Genomic DNA, 17,360 nt, shown 5'->3' on the forward strand with positions numbered 1-17,360 from the left:
TTTGCAGTCATGGTGATCACATGATCAGGGGACCATAATGATTGGTACCTAACTAGTCTAAGACCTGAGGTTGTCAAGTGCCTCTGCTAGTTCTCAGAGGAGCATAGTTTGTCACTTGGTCAGCTTGAGGAGCTGTGCCTGAGAATGTATGGACTGTGGTCCTGAAGATTTTGTGTTAGGGATACACGATTGTTTCTTTTGAAAGATTGTGATATAAATGGCTTTGTGTACTCTGTAACGTAATATAAACATTTCTTGGTGGTAATGGCTGCAATACAGGAGAAGGCAAGGTTTTGTAATAATAATCATGAGGAATTGTTTTTATTTTTAAAATTCAGGTGTGCATACAAAGAATATGTTGAAATTTTGAACCTTGTTTAGGCAGTGATATCTACAGAATGTGATTGCTTTGACTTGTGGTTGCATACACATTTGTAAGGAAACGTGTGTGTTTATTTTCTCCAAGAACGATTGTCCCTTGGAAGATTTTTCGACATGCCCTGCATGAAGTCCACGCCATCTCCTCTGGCCTAGAAGCCATGGCCCTGAAATCCACCATTGACCTCACCTGCAATGATTACATCTCTGTTTTTGAGTTTGATATCTTCACTCGGCTTTTTCAGGTAAACTGGTATAACCTTAATTATACATTTTCCTTTCTTTTCCAAGGACAAAAAGGTAGTATACTGCAGCTGTTAAGTCATTAGAATTTGGTGGCTACATAAGTTTTTTTTTTTTTTTTTTTTTTTTTTTTTTTTTTTCCAGCAGAAAAATACCTGTTGATGTTGCCAGAAATTCTTAACCTTACTGTGCGATGAACTGAAATTTTAATGCCTATGTGCAGCACAAGGCACATGAGTCAGTAGGATGTGTCCCTTGTGCTGATTCCTCTGATTTTAGTGATAATCTTCCTCCTGACCTCACCCCAGCCCCCAGAGTCTTTCAGTGCAGTGGTGGTCAATACAACTTAAGGGCTGTCGTCAAAGAGTGCCTGACAATATCTGCCCTTTCTGCCAGCACTATCAATAAAGCTGTATTAAACCCAACCCAAATATGTATTATATGACACCTGGTGATCCAACCAGTAAGTCTGTTATTTTTCAACTTCCTTTAACCACTTGCCCTCCAGAAGATTTACCCCCCCTTCATGAATAACCGTTTTTTCCTATACAGCGCTGCGCTACTTTAACTGAGAATTAAATGCAGTCATGCAAAACTGTGCACAAATGAAATTTTCTATAATTTTTTTCACACAAATAGAGCTTTCTTTTTGTGGAATTTGATCACCACTGAGTTTATTTTTTGCACTATAAATGAAAAAAGACAGAAAATGTTTTTTTTTTAAATTTCCATAAAACAAGGCCAATAAATACAATTCATAAATTTAGGCCAAAATGTATTCTGCTACATGTCTTTGGTAAAAAAAAAAAAAAAAAATTCCAATAAGTGTATATTGGTTTGCGTGAAAATTTTATTTATATATATATATATATATGCACACACGCGCGCGCTAGTAATGGTGGTGATAAGCGACTTATAGCTAGACTGTGATAGTACAGCGGGCATTCTGACTAAGGTATGCACCAATATACCAGTAGAAAAATATATCAGCCCAAAAATAGAGTTATCGGCCTTTTGCCGTTAATGGCCGTCAAAAACGTGCAATTTTACCACGTTTAGGGTGCATTTTTCATAGGTCATGTGACTAAAAAAAAAACAAAAAACAATAAAATGCAACATGTGATGGGTTTTCAATGCATTTCATTCACACCAATGCAGTTTGCATCCATTTTGCAGTGCTTTTTGCTCTACGCTTTGTGTTTTGGCACTTTTTTTTATGTGTTTTGCTTTTTTAATTTTTTTGGGTCAACTTGCTGGTCTGCTGGGCAGATTCAAAATTCATAAAAAAAAATGCAAGGTGTGTTTTTTTGTGCATTTTTGGTGCGTTTTCAATGTATTTCAGACCTTTTTCCACACCAATGTAGTTTGCGTTTTGTCAATTTTGATGTGCTTTTTGTAGTGCGTTTTGCATACAATCATTCTTGATGCGTTTTTTTTTTTGGCCAACTTGTGTGCATGTTTTATGTGTTTTCATTGCATTTCAGGCCTGGTGCACACTAATGCAGTTTGTGATTTGTCAGTTTTGCAGTGCTTTTTGCAGTGCATTTTTACGTGCACGTTTCTGATGCTTTTTTTTATGTGTTTTGCGGGTTTTTTTTGGACAACTTGTTGCTGGGTAGATTAAAAATGCATCAAAAATGCAACACGTGCATTTTTGATGCATTTTCAATGCATTTAAGGTCTGGTTCACACCAATGCAGTTTGCGGTTGTGTCTGTTTTTTGAGTGCATTTTGTGTTTTTCCATGCACGTTTGTGACACGTTTTTGCTGAGTTTTTATTTTTTTGTAAAACCGCACTACATGCGTTTTCTGCAGCATCTCCATTCAAGTTCGTTGAACCACAAATGCAACGTTTTACAATTAAAAAAGTCCCTGACCCATTCTGGTCACGCATCTTCGTACCCGGAAATGTGTGTGTGTGTGTGTGTATATGTATGTATGTATGTATGTGTGTATATGTATGTGTGTTATATATATATATATATATATATATATATATATATATATATATATATAATATTTTTTTTTTAAATATGAATGTATGTGTGATTCTGCACAAAGCGCCTGCCCTATAGCAGTAAAGCTGCTATAAAGCGGCCGGAAACTGGTTAACAGACCGCCTTTTTATTTATTTAATCATTTTTTTTCTGCAACAGCCTTGGTCTTCCCTTCTCAGAAACTGGAATAGTTTGGCTGTGACTCATCCTGGCTACATGGCTTTTTTAACTTATGATGAAGTCAAAGCTCGACTTCAGAAATTCATCCACAAGCCTGGGAGGTGAGTTTTCTTATTTTTTAATAAAACACAATTCATGAAATGCTGAAATTCTAATTGTGTAGTTTAAGCTGCTAACCATATTAGTACATGATTTTAGCATGCCTTCTGGTTTATAGAAAAAGAACTTTAATGTCACTTTTAAATTTGAAGCCTATGCTGTGTGCACTGAATATGTTATCCTATGCTCTGCACATGTCTGTCTCTGCATAGTACTTAAAAAGTGCAAGTAGCTCAAATGCATTGAATTACATATACTGTATAGAGAAAACAGCTGTAACTTTGTACAACTTTTAAAGAGACTTGCTAACCATTAGTAAAGACCAGTTAGGCAGGAAGGGATGGTGCCAGGCACTGGAAATCTGTTAATGAGTTGCTGAATCTTCTTAGGTTAGTGTGCCTTTACATTTTTTTCCAGCTGCCACAGATTTGCTCTCAGAACCTGTAGACATTTGTGTAGGATATTTTGTTATTCTTTGGTCCCTGCGTATGTATTAGAGAGCAGCCAACACTATTTTCTGTAACCTCACAAGAGTTCATAGAGTTGAGAGAGCGTTCACAGGAAGGTACTGACCATACAGCAGCATACACCATACCCAACACAGTGCCAATACCATTAACTATGCAAGTGCCCAAGCTGTTGGGGTGCATGAGACTTGCTCTGCTTCCTCCCAGTGGTTTTTGGAAATTAGTGACTCGGGCACTCACTCTTAGGAAGTAGGGAGAAAGCCCTTGTTCCTGTGTAAGCTCCAAGTTGTGGCTTGAAGCTTCATAGTTATTTACATAGTTTGGAAAAAAAAGACACAGGTCCATCTAGTACAACCAAAAAAAAAAAATACAAAATAACCTCCACATACACAATCCTATACCAACAGTTGATCCAGAGGAAGGCAAACAAAACCCAATAAAGCACGATCAGATTTTCTCCAATAGGGGAAAAAATTCCAGCTTGATCCTCTAGGAGGCAATCGAATATTCCCTAGATCAGTGGTTCTCAACCTTCCTAATGCCGCGACCCTTTAATACAGTTCCTCATGTTATGGTGACCCCCCAACCATAAAATTGTTTACCCAGTAATTATAATTCATGTGTCGTTTTACCTTCAATACGGCTGCTTTCAACACAGTAGCTGCTTTCTACACAGTAGCTGCTCTGTACACATCAGAAATATGTGTTTTCCGATGGTCTAAGGCGACCCCTGTGAAAGGGTCGTTTGACCCCCAAAGGGGTCACGACCCACAGGTTGAGAACCACTGCCCTAGATCAAGGGTAGGCAACCTGTGGTTCTCTAGCTGTTGGGGAACTACATTTCCCATGAGACATTGCAAAATTGACAGTTACAGCTATGACGTGCAGAGGCATGATGGAACTTGTAGTCCTGCAACAGCTGGAGAGCCGCAGGTTGCCTACCCCTTCCTTAGATCAACTACCCCTGGTTTTATTACATATAAATATGAATCCAGTTATATTTTGTGTGTTTGGAAATGCATCTGGCTCTTTTTTAAAACCCTCTACTGAACTGGTCAGAATGAGTCCTTAGGACAGTTCCACATTTTCACAGCTCTTACTGTGGAAAAGTCTTTCTATATGTGGAGCTTAAATCTCTTTTCCTCCATCTATAAAGAGTGCCCCCTTGTCCTCTGTAATGACCTGAAAGTGAAAAACTCTACACACGGTTCACTATAGGGACCACCTATGTATTTATACATGGTGATCATATCCTCCCTGATCTCCTCTTCTCGACAGAGAGAATACATTCAGTTTGGCTAATCTTTCCTCATAGCTGAGCTCCTCCATGCCTCTTTATTTCCTCCTAGAAGAGCAGCAGGGAAACAAAATGAAGGAAAGTATGTGTATCTTGTGGGTAAACTTTGCAAAGCACAGGTTCTTTTCCAATCTTCATTTCAAACAGGGTGTACACTAAAGGAAAACTAAAATGATTTTGGATACATTTTTTATGTTTTTAATCACAAACTAACTTTGTGTTTAGAACTGAAAATTTAATAAGCAGCAATGATTCTTAGAGCACTGTGGGATACACTTTGCTGTACAATATACTGCCCATGACCCTCCCGCCCCCCTCGCCGTGTGTGTGTCTCTCTCTCTTCTACTCCATAGTGCTTAACTGTATGTACTGTGCTTTGCATGTTTTTTTTTTTTGCATGTTTTGTATTTTTGCACTGCTTGGCTTTCCTTGTTACTGTACATTATATACTCCACACTGCTTTCTCCGTACACTGCATTTATATTATGCCCGCCTCAGATGTATACCCTATTATGTATTGTATGCTGCACAAATCTATATTTCATACATTATGTTGCAGACTATTTCACATTACTTTACTGCATTGTACTGCACATTATATATTTCATGGTACTAGTAATAAATGCTGTGCTATACAATATATAATCCATAATGTTAGCTCTATCCACTGGTGTGAACATTATATAGTACACATGCATTAGGCATATACTCCAAAATACAATCTATACACAGTTTTGTGTTTTAAAGTGGTTGTAAACCCTTCCATATACCCAGTTAAGTGTCTGCCCTCAGGTGATAGAGATTAAACAAATCCTCTTACATAGGTTATACCTGTTTATCTGTAGCCTTCTCTTCTCCACAGCCTCCTAAAACACACATTTTATGCAGCTTCTCTCAGTAATAGAAAGCAGGGTGCAGGATCTGATGTCACACACCCTGCAGAGATGGAGCACAGACCTGAGTGTAATCTGTTTGCTGATTGAAGGGAAGATACAGAAAAACAACCATACGGAGCTGAGGCTGCTGTGTGCCATCTCCCGGGAGCTGAGGTGTTGGCTTAAAGTCTTTTCAGTGACTCGTGCAGACAGCAGAGGGATCAGAGTAGAACCACACTCAGTGCTTTTAGGTTCAGATGAGTACATGCTATAGAGGGACATGTTTTTTTTGTTTTTTTTTTCATTTTCCACATTTGTTGTTTACAACCACTTTAACTGAAAATGTAGTTAATGCACCCTTGAATGTCCCTCTTGTCCTCATTACATAGTAGCATGAATAAATACATAAGATCAGACATAGCTGGCATCCTCTGCTTTGTGTTCTACATCTTTAATCTCCTACTGTAGGATGAGATGCAACTGTACATGCCCTGGCTCAACCATGCACTAAAACATTCTGTGCAGATATGCTGTCATGAGATGGAAGAGGGGACATTTGGGAGTAATTGAATTTAAGTTAAACTTTGATTGCAAATTATGTCCTGACTAACATTCGATAATTATTTTGTTTCCATTTTTGTTTTTTTTAGTTACATATTTCGTTTAAGCTGCACTCGTCTTGGTCAGTGGGCAATTGGATATGTTACAGGAGATGGCAACATTTTGCAGACCATCCCGCATAATAAACCACTTTTCCAGGCTTTGATTGACGGTTTCCGGGAAGGATTGTAAGAATAGCCTATTGCTAGGCTAATTTAATTTGTCAGTTCATGCATACTTCATTTTTCCCTTAGGTTTTTTTTTTATGATCCCCGTTTGTGTTTGCTTGTAGTATTTTCGACCATTGTAAAGTTTTACTTTTTGTCCAACTCTGCATACATGTTCTTGTGTAAGAAAAAGAAAAAAACTAGCATGTGTATATTTATATCTATAAAGATAAACATGGCCGTATAAATGTAGTAAGGCAGCGATATATAGGCCGGTTCAGCAGGGACCAGCAGAATTTTGATCAATGTATTGACAGGCTGGTTGTACAGAGGTTGATCTATCTGTCAGAATATAAAGGCTCTGGCAGGGATCCCCGATCCACAGTTAGTGTGGGAATGAGGAAATCGGCTAATTTTTTTGCTTGTTGAAGGGGAAAAAAATGAATAATGTATGGCCAGCTTTATTCTGATTTTACTCCTGTACTTGCAGCTACCTCTTTCCTGATGGTCGCAACCAGAACCCAGATCTGACAGGATTGTGCGAGCCCACCCCTCAGGACCACATCAAAGTTACTCAGGTACATTTTTATAGGGAGACATTTTTATTATACAGCTAGTTTCTTTACTTTTATTCAGGCAAACAGGTAGGATATTTTGATTGGTTTAAAATACGACTTTTAGGAATCAAGGTAAAACTGAGGGTAGCAATGCAGAAGCAGCCATTGGTGACTTTGTTTAAAGACAGAGGATTTGGACTGCATTCCTGTATCTAGCATTATTGCCTATCAAACTGTTCTGGGATAATTATACAGGTTGAGAGTTTAAGATTTTTTCTAACTTTACTGACTGCATGCATATTCCAGGTTAGTGACTTGGGTAGTGAAGCCGAAGTCTGTATTGACTGCCCTGTTGCGGTCATCTTCGGTAGTGACTTTAAAATTAAAAAGCAAGTTATAATTCTAATTTGTAACCTGACTGCACATTTGAGTGTGGTGAGAAGGTAAAAAATGAGTCTTGTTTTCTACTTTTATGTAAATGTACTGTATCAGGTGTGTAAGTTTTAGAACTTCATCAAAATTGTTTTATTTTTTCCCCCCAGGAGCAGTATGAGCTGTATTGTGAAATGGGCTCCACTTTCCAGCTCTGCAAGATATGCGCTGAAAACGATAAGGATGTTAAAATTGAACCATGTGGGCACTTAATGTGCACTTTGTGCCTCACCTCCTGGCAGGTTAGTGTAATATTTTTTGTTGTTACATCTTAAGTAATCCTGAAAATCATTGCCACTTGCTGATACCTGTGAACTCTTTTTGTTTCCAGGAATCAGAGGGTCAAGGCTGCCCCTTCTGCCGTTGTGAAATCAAAGGAACAGAGCCTATTGTCGTGGATCCTTTTGATCCTAGAGGTGGCAGTATGGCAGAAATGTTGCGACAATGTCTAGATGGAGCACCTTCTCCTTGTTATGAAGATGATGATGATGATAGTGGGAATGACTCTCTCTTCATGCTGGCAGGGTCCAAGGTTTGTTCTAAATGTATTCTTCACAAAATTGTTTAAGTGATAATATAGAAAGTTGCTTTCTGTGTGAGAGCTTGTTTACACTTTTGCAGTCTGAGTGCCAATCAAAGTACCTGTCACTAGATAAAGTTGTAAGCTTACAGTCCTGTGTACATGTTGCGTTTTCTTTGTTTCAACAAATATACCAAACCAGAGGATCAGGAGAGCTGGGGGTTACTACTGAGTGGGGCATCAACAGAGCTGAGGGTATTAATAAGCTTGGGGATCTCCTGAATGGGAGTACAACTGAGCTGGGGTTCTGCTGAGCCCCTTTAACCACCTCCCGCCCGCTATATAGGAATATGACGGACGCAAGGTGGTTCTCTCGTTCTGGGAGGATATCATATGACGTCCTCCCATTCTAACCACGCAATCGCGGCTCCCGGAGCACGCGGCGATCGGCAGTGCGCTGGACACAGCGGATTCACGATCCACGGAAAAAGCCGAAGATGCCGGCTCGGTCATGTGATCAGCTGTGTCCAATCACAGCTGATCACATGTAAACAGGGAAATGCCAGTTATTGCCATTTCTCTCCCCACGAGCTGTCACGCTGGTTGTAAGCTTGGGATGGTGTTTGCCACGCGTAAACATATCCGGTGGTTGAGAATAGTGTGGAGCTTGATTCTTTGAACCATATTACAGTCTTCCATTGATCAATAGTCCACGATTTATGGATGTGCACCACTCTTTCTTCTCAGCATTAATATCGGTCACTAGTGGTTTGCCAATTGCAGCTCGCCTGTGAATGTTTTGCTTGTCTCCCCTTCACACAGTTTTTATTGACACAGGCTTTGGAAGACTGAGATTGAGCACTGCAGTCACTTTTGCAGCAGTTGTTTTCTTATTCTGGGTCACAATTCTGCGCAATGTCCTTTTGTCTCTCTCGGTCAGTTGACTGTGTTTATGCTTATCAAAACACGTTTTCCCAGAAACTGTATATGCCATCATAACCTTTGATACTGTACATTGCAACATGGCAAATAAATTGTCAACTTCAGTCACAGAGGCACTAGCTAAGTGACACCAACAATTTGCCCTCTTTGAAACTAAGCGCTGATATGACTCTGTATTACTAGCAGCGCACACTGAATGACGAAAGTGAGGCTTCCCACCTGTTAGGTAGGTGTCTCATCACACAGCAGAAGCAAAAGAATGTTACATCACTTCTGCTTTCAACACAAAATATGTTGTCACTTTCACATCTGCAAATCATGTAGTGTTTCCATATTTTTGATATGGGAGGTTGATAAAGGATTGTTTTGAAACGTGTCTCTGTGCCTTGGGGTGCACAGAGATGACAGCAAAAGGCTTTTTGCTTTTGGACTCCAGACCTTGCAGCAGCTCCATCCATCTCTGCCGGCAGTGCCATTTCAACTTCAGCTGATGCTTTCCTCAGCCAGTGGCCAAGACAGGAATCAAGGATAATTTATACACTGGCCCTGGACCTATCCTCCAAGCCACCAGACAAGCCTCTATAGTCCACAGTTGTTTGTGAGCGCAACCATTGATTTTATTTTGGCCATTAAACTGTTTTACACATTCTACACTATGAGGTGTGCGCTTCTCTCTCTTTTCTTGCTTTCTGACCCCTGTACTTCCTGGAATCGGTCTGCCCTTAGCTCAGATATGCATGCAAGAGGGTGGCTTCTTTTAGCAGACCCCTCTTCTCCCTCTTTAAGACTGATGGAATGTATGCCCTTGTTTGCCTAGGCCTAGAAACCATGAAATACCTGAAGAAATGTAAAAAAAAAAAAAAAAGTTTGAAACCAGTAAATGTGCTAAACCTTCCTATCTATTTTCTAATGCTAGCAGCATAAGGATTAAAATAGTCATTGTTGATTGAGAGAGTGAAGTTCTGCTTTACGCTGGTCATAGTCAGATTGAAATTCATACAGCTAACCAGGGATCAGATGAGTTTTGATCATTGTGGCCATACCTGCTCAACGGAAGTTGATCAAATTCTGCTGAAGCGGCATGTTCAATAGTTTTTGTCAATTGGCGCCTGCAGCTGCTAATCCGTGTTTTCTGACAACTGCAAGTCCGACTGTCAGAGTACAGTTTCCCGCCTGGGGGGGTGCTTCTTCCATCCACCTTGCTTGGTGTAAGAATCTACACCGTTGGCTGAGCAAAAAATTGTCTCTGGCTTAGAATTTCATGTGGAAGTCAGAGATGAGCAGGTGTATATTACCTGAAATCATTGCAAGACATGAGGCGTTTAGGGAATTCCCTGTCGTCTTATATTCCATGCTGAACCCAAATGCCTGTGCACACATTACCAGGTTTCATTTCTGCCTGTATACATACCTTCTTAGGGCTGTGATTGTGATATCTTTTGCATATCTGATTTTGTACAAATAAAAATTCCAGTTTATTTGGCTGATGTTTAGAATTCGTTTGAATTAACGTATTTTAATAGTATTGTACAGGACACAGGCAAATTATTCATAGGTCCTGGGTCATAGGCTCGTACTGTCAGGTGATTGAATTAATGGTTTAGAAGTTTAAAGTAATGAGTGTGTATATACTTCACATTGTTTTTAGGTTGAAAGACCCCCTTCACCAATGTCTGCTGCCCCACAAGCTGCCCTACCACCTGTGCCACCTCGTTTAGACTTACTTCATCAGAGGGCTCAAAGTACTCCAGGAGCTCCAAGCCCAGCTGCCAGCTCCAAGGTGAGGCTTTATTTCTGGTTAGCAACTAATTCTTCTAAAACAAAGTTATTGCCTGGAGTTGAAATATTCATGTGTTCACTTCATCTTTCAGGCTCCTAGCAGTTTACATCACAAGGACAAACCATTGCCTGTTCCTCCAGCACTTCGAGATCTCCCACCACCTCCACCCCCTGACAGACCGCATTCAATTGCAGGTGAAAGCAGGCCACAGAGGAGACCTCTTCCGTCAACTCCTGCAGACAAACCACTTCCATTTTCAGCAAGCCGTCCTGCAGATCCTTGGCCTACCCGCTCTGTACCCAAAGTTCCCCCACCTAGCCTAGCAACCAATGATCCATGGACTGGAGGAAAGGAGCTCACCAACCGGCACTCACTGCCCTTCACATTGCCTTCACATCTTGATGAGAGAAAAGACCGCCATGGTAGCACACTGAGCTTAGACAACCCTGCAACAGTAAGTCAGGAATGTGAATCAAGTAAATGGTCATTTCTGGGGGGCAGATTGTTTTAATGGTACAGATGCTTGTCATTTTCAATTCTTGTGTGTATGTAGGAGGTTTTGTTTACTTCTGATCTTTTCTATCTTCACTCTAGCTTTAACTAATTTCTCCACAGACTGTATTCAGTAGGCCTTTTTTTCCTTTGCAGAGTGCCAGTGTGGAGCTGTTGGCAGGTCTTGATTTGGATGATCCCAAAGTAAAGTCTTCTTCATCTGCAAATGCCATCTACTCCTTGGCTTCAAGGTGTGCATTCTAGGAGAATATGCCCAATACATGTTTTATCTGTTATTTAATAGTGAGGGAAGTAATAACCAACAAGAATAGTGTATATAACACATTACGTGTATCTTTTCAGGAATAGAAAGTCAAGTTTTTTGTAATGTTCTTTTTACCTAAAGTATATCATAAGAATAAAAGTGTTATCACTCACGCACATTGGAGCAGTTTAATTCAGGAACATTGGGTTATACTCAGTGGTGTATATGTTTTGTGCTGCCCTAGGCAAAATCGCCGCACCCCCACTGTCTCTAGTGCACCAACGTTTGCTGGGCGGAACTTAGTGGTCGGCCACATCTTTCTGTGAAGGTGTCAGTTAGTGGTATGAGCAGCGAGAAGGTGTCAGCGGCATGAGAGGTGTGAAGGTGCCAGTTAGTGGTATGAGCGGAGAAAAGGTGCCAGTTAGCGGTATGAGCGGAGAGAAGGTGTCATTAGTGGTATGAGCGGTATGAAGGTGTCAGTGGTATGAGTGGAGAGAAGATGTCAGTTAGTGGTGTGAAGGTGTCAGTGGTATGAACGGAGAGAAGATGTCAGTTAGTGGTATGAGTGGTGTGAAGGTGTCAGTGGTATGAACGGAGAGAAGATGTAAGTTAGTGGTATGAGCGGCGAGAAGGTGTCAGTTAGTGGTATGAGCGGCGAGAAGCTGTCAGTGGTATGAGCGGTGAGAAGGTGTCAATTAGTGGTATGAGCAGTGAGAAGGTGTCAGTGGTAGGAGTCAGCCACCTGGCAGTCACCTAGTAGTCTCGGTCAGTCTCTGGTCAGTCACCTGGCAGTCTCTGGTCAGTCTCGGGTCAGTCACCTGGCAGTCTCGGGTCAGTCACCTGGCAGTCTCGGGTCAGTCAGCCTATCAGCTCCCCCCCCCCCATCCCCAGTAGGCATGAAGATCACTCGCCAAGGGGGGGGGGGGGGTGTATTGCCCTCGCAGCCGCATTTCCCTTCCCTCTTCCACCTCTGTGACAGAGATCCCTGTCTCCTCTGGACACTGCTGTCCTCCAGGATCATCTCTCAGACCTGGCTCCCCACCGCCATCCACTGAGGAGAGCTCCGACCCTTAGAGCAGCCTATAGCCTGGCCGGGCGCACTGGATGCTGGGAGTTGTAGTCCTTCCCCTGCACAGCCTGCCGGGATTGTAGTTCGGTGAGGCGGGGAAAGGACTACAACTCCCAGCATGCAGTGCGCCCGGCCAGACTATAGGCTGCTCTGATGGTCGGAGCTCCCGGAGCTCTCTGCAGTGGATGATGGTGGGGAGCCAGGGCTGAGAGATGATCCCGGATGATGGCAGTGTCCAGGGGAGGCCTGATACTCCCACTCCTCACTGGATTCCTGCTGTAGTGACATCAAAGACGTCCCTTCTTCCGCGGCGGCGCCCCCCTGTAAAGTGCCGCCCTAGGCAAGTGCCTAGTTTGCCTCGCGGCAAATACGCCCATGGTTATACTGCTGCCTAAAGGATAATTTGGATGCTGGCAAACAGCCATAAGCTTGCCAAGTATAGCCCCTCCCACTTCCTTGATGCTTCAGTTTTTTGCTAGTGCCTTAGGAGGATTGCTGTCTCTTCTATTCGGTAAAGAGCAAACCATTTATCTTAATCGTACAGTACAAGACTTGGATTCTTGGACCATGCTTTATATGCAGGCTGCCTTCAGATGATTGGGCACTGGTAAAAAAAACATGCTAGGGTCACATCTAGAGTGTACTCACAAAACCTTAATCTGTAAGACTCCAGTTTTCCGCTGGTGTCTTCAGGTGATAGACCAGTTCTGCTTTTGGAGAAGTATTGTTCTTTTTAGACCATTTATTTTCTTTCTCTAAAGCAGCGGTTCTCAACCTGTGGGTCGCGACCCTTTTGGGGGTTGAACGACCCTTTCACAGGGGTCGCCTAAGACCATCGGAAAACACATATTTCCGATGGTCTTGGGAACTGAGACATCGCTCCTCTATCCGTCTCCAGGCGGGTCCGCCCACATGCAGATACGCCCACATACGAGTACCCTGCGTGATGACATCCTCACGCCAACTCCACATGCACCCCGTACAAATACAGGTGTATGTGACAGGGTTGGTGCCATAATGTACTTATATGGACCAGTCACACGTGTAAAGAGCAGCTACTGTGTTGAGAGCAGCTACTGTGTTGAGAGCAGTTACTGTGTTGAGAGCAGTTACTGTGTTGAAAGCAGCTACTGTGTTGAAAGCAGCTACTGTGTTGAAAGCAGCTACTGTGTTGAAAGCAGCTACTGTGTTGAAAGCAGCTACTGTGTTGAAAGCAGCTACTGTGTTGAAAGCAGCAGTATTGGAGGTAAAACGACACTTCATGAATTATAATTACTGGGTAAATGTAAAATCATGTACTGTAAAATCATCAACTACTGCAAAAAAAATCTGTACCGTAGGAACTTAATCTTAATAACTTAACACTGAAAATACATCCTGCATATCAGATATTTACATTGATTCATAATAGTAGCAAAATTACAGTTATGAAGTAGCAACGAAAATAATTTTATGGTTGGAGGTCACCACAACATGAGGAACTGTATTAAAGGGTCGCGGCATTAGGAAGGTTGAGAACCACTGCTCTAAAGCTTCTGTCAAGATCTGACTGCTTATTGCCATGGACTATTGAGATGCTTCCTGATCATTTACTCTTGGTGGGTAACTTGGACACTGTACCTGGACCCCACTACATGGGACCAGCCTGTAATGTTTGCTTTTGACTATGGATCTTATTCACCTTGGTGCTTAGTGCAACAAATACTTTCAGTTCAGTTAGCTACAGGGTGCTATACAGGTCCTTGGTCATTGTCCATTTCTATGGTCTCCAGACCCTGAAGACCCGTTCAGGTGTATGCCCACTGTATCAGGCGAAGGCTAGACCTCTAGATTTGGGAGTTATTCACTTTATTGTGACAATCCTTGCCATTTTATATCTAACATTTCTCGGAACAAGCGATTTTAAATTTTTCTGTTATCCTCATCTTGTACTGTCCTGTACTGTACAAGATTTGAAATTTACAGGCAGGCAAGTCAAATCTTTTCTATCTCTATCCCTTCCTTGCTTTTATCCTTCCAATCTGCCAGCCTCAGACCAAAGGAAAGCAGATTTGATGACTGCTTTCCACCAACTTTAGAAGAATGGTGTTAAGGTTTCTGTGCAATCTTATTTACAGTACCAAAACCAACTGGTACTTACTGAAGTTAAGCCCTATAGATAGGTTTCCTTGTGTACCAAAATTCCAGATGGAATCAATGAGAATTGTCATTGCTTCTCTCACACAAGGGTAGCTCCCCATATTCCCTCACATTAACGTATCTACATTTCATTGTGAAATTTGTAGCACTGCCATTGAGCCTCTCCTCTGCACCTCAAGTGTTCACAAAAGTGCTTGCCCCACTTATGTGTTTTTTTCAGAGGACCTAGGGCATTCACATCACAGGCTACCTGGATAAACTTTCACTGAAGGACTCCTCAGCCACAACCTTGCCAGCCAACGCCCATCCAACTTTTGGTTGGACAATAGACTTTCCAAAGTCTGCTCTCCAGTCCTCCATCTGGAGTACCTGATTCTAATATTTGACACAGCCCAAGCCAGAATTGTTCTTCCTCAAGAGAAAGTTGCTTCCCTAAAGCTCCATGTAGTTCCTCTTGTCAAAACAGCACCCTTTAGTTTACTTTTGCCTGAGGGTTCTTGGCTTGATGGTAGCATACTTTGAGGCAGTTCCCTTTGGCCCAGTTTCACTCCAGACCTCTCCTACATGCTTATGGCATGGAACAAGATATCCTATCTTTGGATCACCCAATGCTGCTGTTCAGCTGGACACAGCTCTCCTTGGCATAGTGGATGCCATTCTTAGACTGGGGCAGAGTTTACAAATACCTCACTTCCATAAACCTTTTGGAACTTAGAACCATCAGAATTTCTCTACAATGCTGGACCTCCCTTCTGTAAGGGTACCCAGTCAGGATGCAGTTATACAATGCTACAGCAATGGCCTACATAAACCACTGGAGGGGAGGTCGGCACCAGGAGTCAACGTGCTCTAAAAGAATCAGATCTGAGACTTCCCTGAGTGGAAACTTACATTCCAGCTCTCTCGGGCATCCACATCCCTGGAGTTGACGATTGGCAGGCAAACTTCACAAGCAGTCAACGCCTAGACCCAGAGAATGTTCGCTGCACCCAGTGATCTTTCAAAATTTCTGTCAAAGGGGAAAAACTTAGGGAGTCACCTGTGTTGAATTCGGGTACACCAAATGTGGACATCCTAGCCTTTTTAGGTTCAGCAGCAAGCTAAACAAATTTTTAGCCACCACCATGGATTCTCTAGCCTTTGCAGTAGTTGATGGTTCCTTGGATTCAATTCAGGCTGCTATATGCCTGCTCTCAAATTAAGATTCTCCCTTGAATGCTGAGCAAGATAGAAGAGAAATGGGATTCCAAAGATTTGTATTACACCAAGTTGGCCCAGACGAACATGGTACACAGACATACTCAGACTTCTGACTGACAAGCCTCTTGCAAACAAACCAGATTTACTGACCCATGGTTCATACAGCACATGGGCTGAACAAAAAAACAAAACAAACTCCTCCATCCATACAATTGAGGTGGATGGAGGAATCCTCCCAGTTGGAGCTGCTGTCAGAATACCCTGATCAGCGACTGCGGTCTTTTGGCGGCAGAAGCTGATTGATTTCCAACATTCTTTGACGGAAATCGATCATCCGTTTGATTTCTGTTGAGCAGAGATGTCTGCACTAGAAATACAGCCAGTTGCAATCTATCTATGGCTGCAGTTCTAGTTTTAACTTAAAAGCAACATTTGACTTTGCAGTAAGGGACAGTATTTTACTACAACAGAATACTCTTCAGATCGTGCGTTTGTGTTTAGTGCAAGAGGGCATCCAATGTTTAAATATCAGCCTCTGGCAGGCTGTGTTTAGTTGTTCTCAAAGCAGGGAAGCTGTTGAAATAAAGTCAGCATGCTTTATTAAAGTCAATGTTGACCAACCCAGTGCCTGGTTAACATTTCTGCTAAACTATTCAACTAATGTTCCTTTGTGAGCCAGGCAGTATTACCTGTCCAACCTATTGGTACTTGTGTAAAGAGTAAACAATAAAAAAAAAAAAAAAAAAAAAAAAAAACCTTAAATGAGGATGTATTAATCGCTCTGAATACATAGTCCATGCCACCCTTTTGAAAGAGAAGTATAGCCAAAGCTTTTATGACCATACTTCTCTTGTGGGTCACAGGAGTTCACTTAATTTTTGCTCTCTTTTGATCTGTTGTCAGTTTAAGGGGGCTATAGCCTGTTACCAGCTGACATGGCAGAGCCTCTGCAGGCTCTGGAAGGATCCCGACCATATTTTGTCGATATCCACCCAGCTGCCTGACAGGTAGCTTTGGCTTTCAGCATGCGGCTGGGGGCCGGAACCAGCTGTACCTCCCCCTTGCCCAGCACTCCAGTGAATGCTGCAGACCGAGAACTGAACAATCAGCGGTCATGTGAATGCTCAGTTCTGTCTTGGGTATGGCATCCAAGAGCTGCAGCATCACACCAGTGCTTCAGCATAGGGGTGAGCTTTTTTTTTTTTTTTATCAAACCCTAAATGTCTCCTTTAAAAAACACTGTATCATTAAATACATTTTCAGGTTTTTCTTTTATTCATTATTATAGTGGCAAAATTATTTACAGTACTTTAGAGCATCCTTTCCTGACCTTTCTTTACACAAGCTGAACCCCAAGATAGTTTTAGGTCTTATGGAGTCTCTACTCAGCCAAAAAAATAAATATATATATATATATATATAGCTTATGGTACATTATCATGATTAGAAATTGTATATATGTTCTATTATTAAATTAAAGAATAGATAATCTAGCATATGTTACACTTAGAATGGATCATTTCTTAATACCCCCTGCTGTAAAAGTCATTATTTTCAGTTATAGTAATGAAATGAAACAACAATAATGCTCAGAGAAGAAACACAGGCAGTGAATATTTGAGTTCCTCTTTACATTGGTAACTATTGGAGACCTGCCATCT

At 41.7% G+C, this 17,360-nt stretch overlaps 1 protein-coding gene across 1 annotated transcript in view; it reads left to right on the forward strand.

The window, feature by feature from the left end:
• CBL (Cbl proto-oncogene) overlaps positions 1-17,360 on the forward strand; it is a 110,753-nt gene that overhangs the window by 74,116 nt on the left and 19,277 nt on the right. Inside the window, exons 4-12 of the mRNA XM_089678568.1 lie at positions 467-623; positions 2,778-2,899; positions 6,187-6,324; positions 6,794-6,881; positions 7,403-7,534; positions 7,624-7,824; positions 10,403-10,534; positions 10,626-10,988; positions 11,183-11,277. Of these exons, the coding sequence (XP_089534694.1) occupies positions 467-623; positions 2,778-2,899; positions 6,187-6,324; positions 6,794-6,881; positions 7,403-7,534; positions 7,624-7,824; positions 10,403-10,534; positions 10,626-10,988; positions 11,183-11,277 (1,428 nt within the window). The remainder of the gene's footprint in view (positions 1-466; positions 624-2,777; positions 2,900-6,186; positions 6,325-6,793; positions 6,882-7,402; positions 7,535-7,623; positions 7,825-10,402; positions 10,535-10,625; positions 10,989-11,182; positions 11,278-17,360) is intronic.

Source organism: Staurois parvus, unplaced genomic scaffold (genome assembly GCF_062004578.1).
Source record: "Staurois parvus isolate SC_StPar_1 unplaced genomic scaffold, SC_StPar_1.0 ptg000207l, whole genome shotgun sequence".
NCBI lineage: Eukaryota > Metazoa > Chordata > Amphibia > Anura > Ranidae > Staurois > Staurois parvus.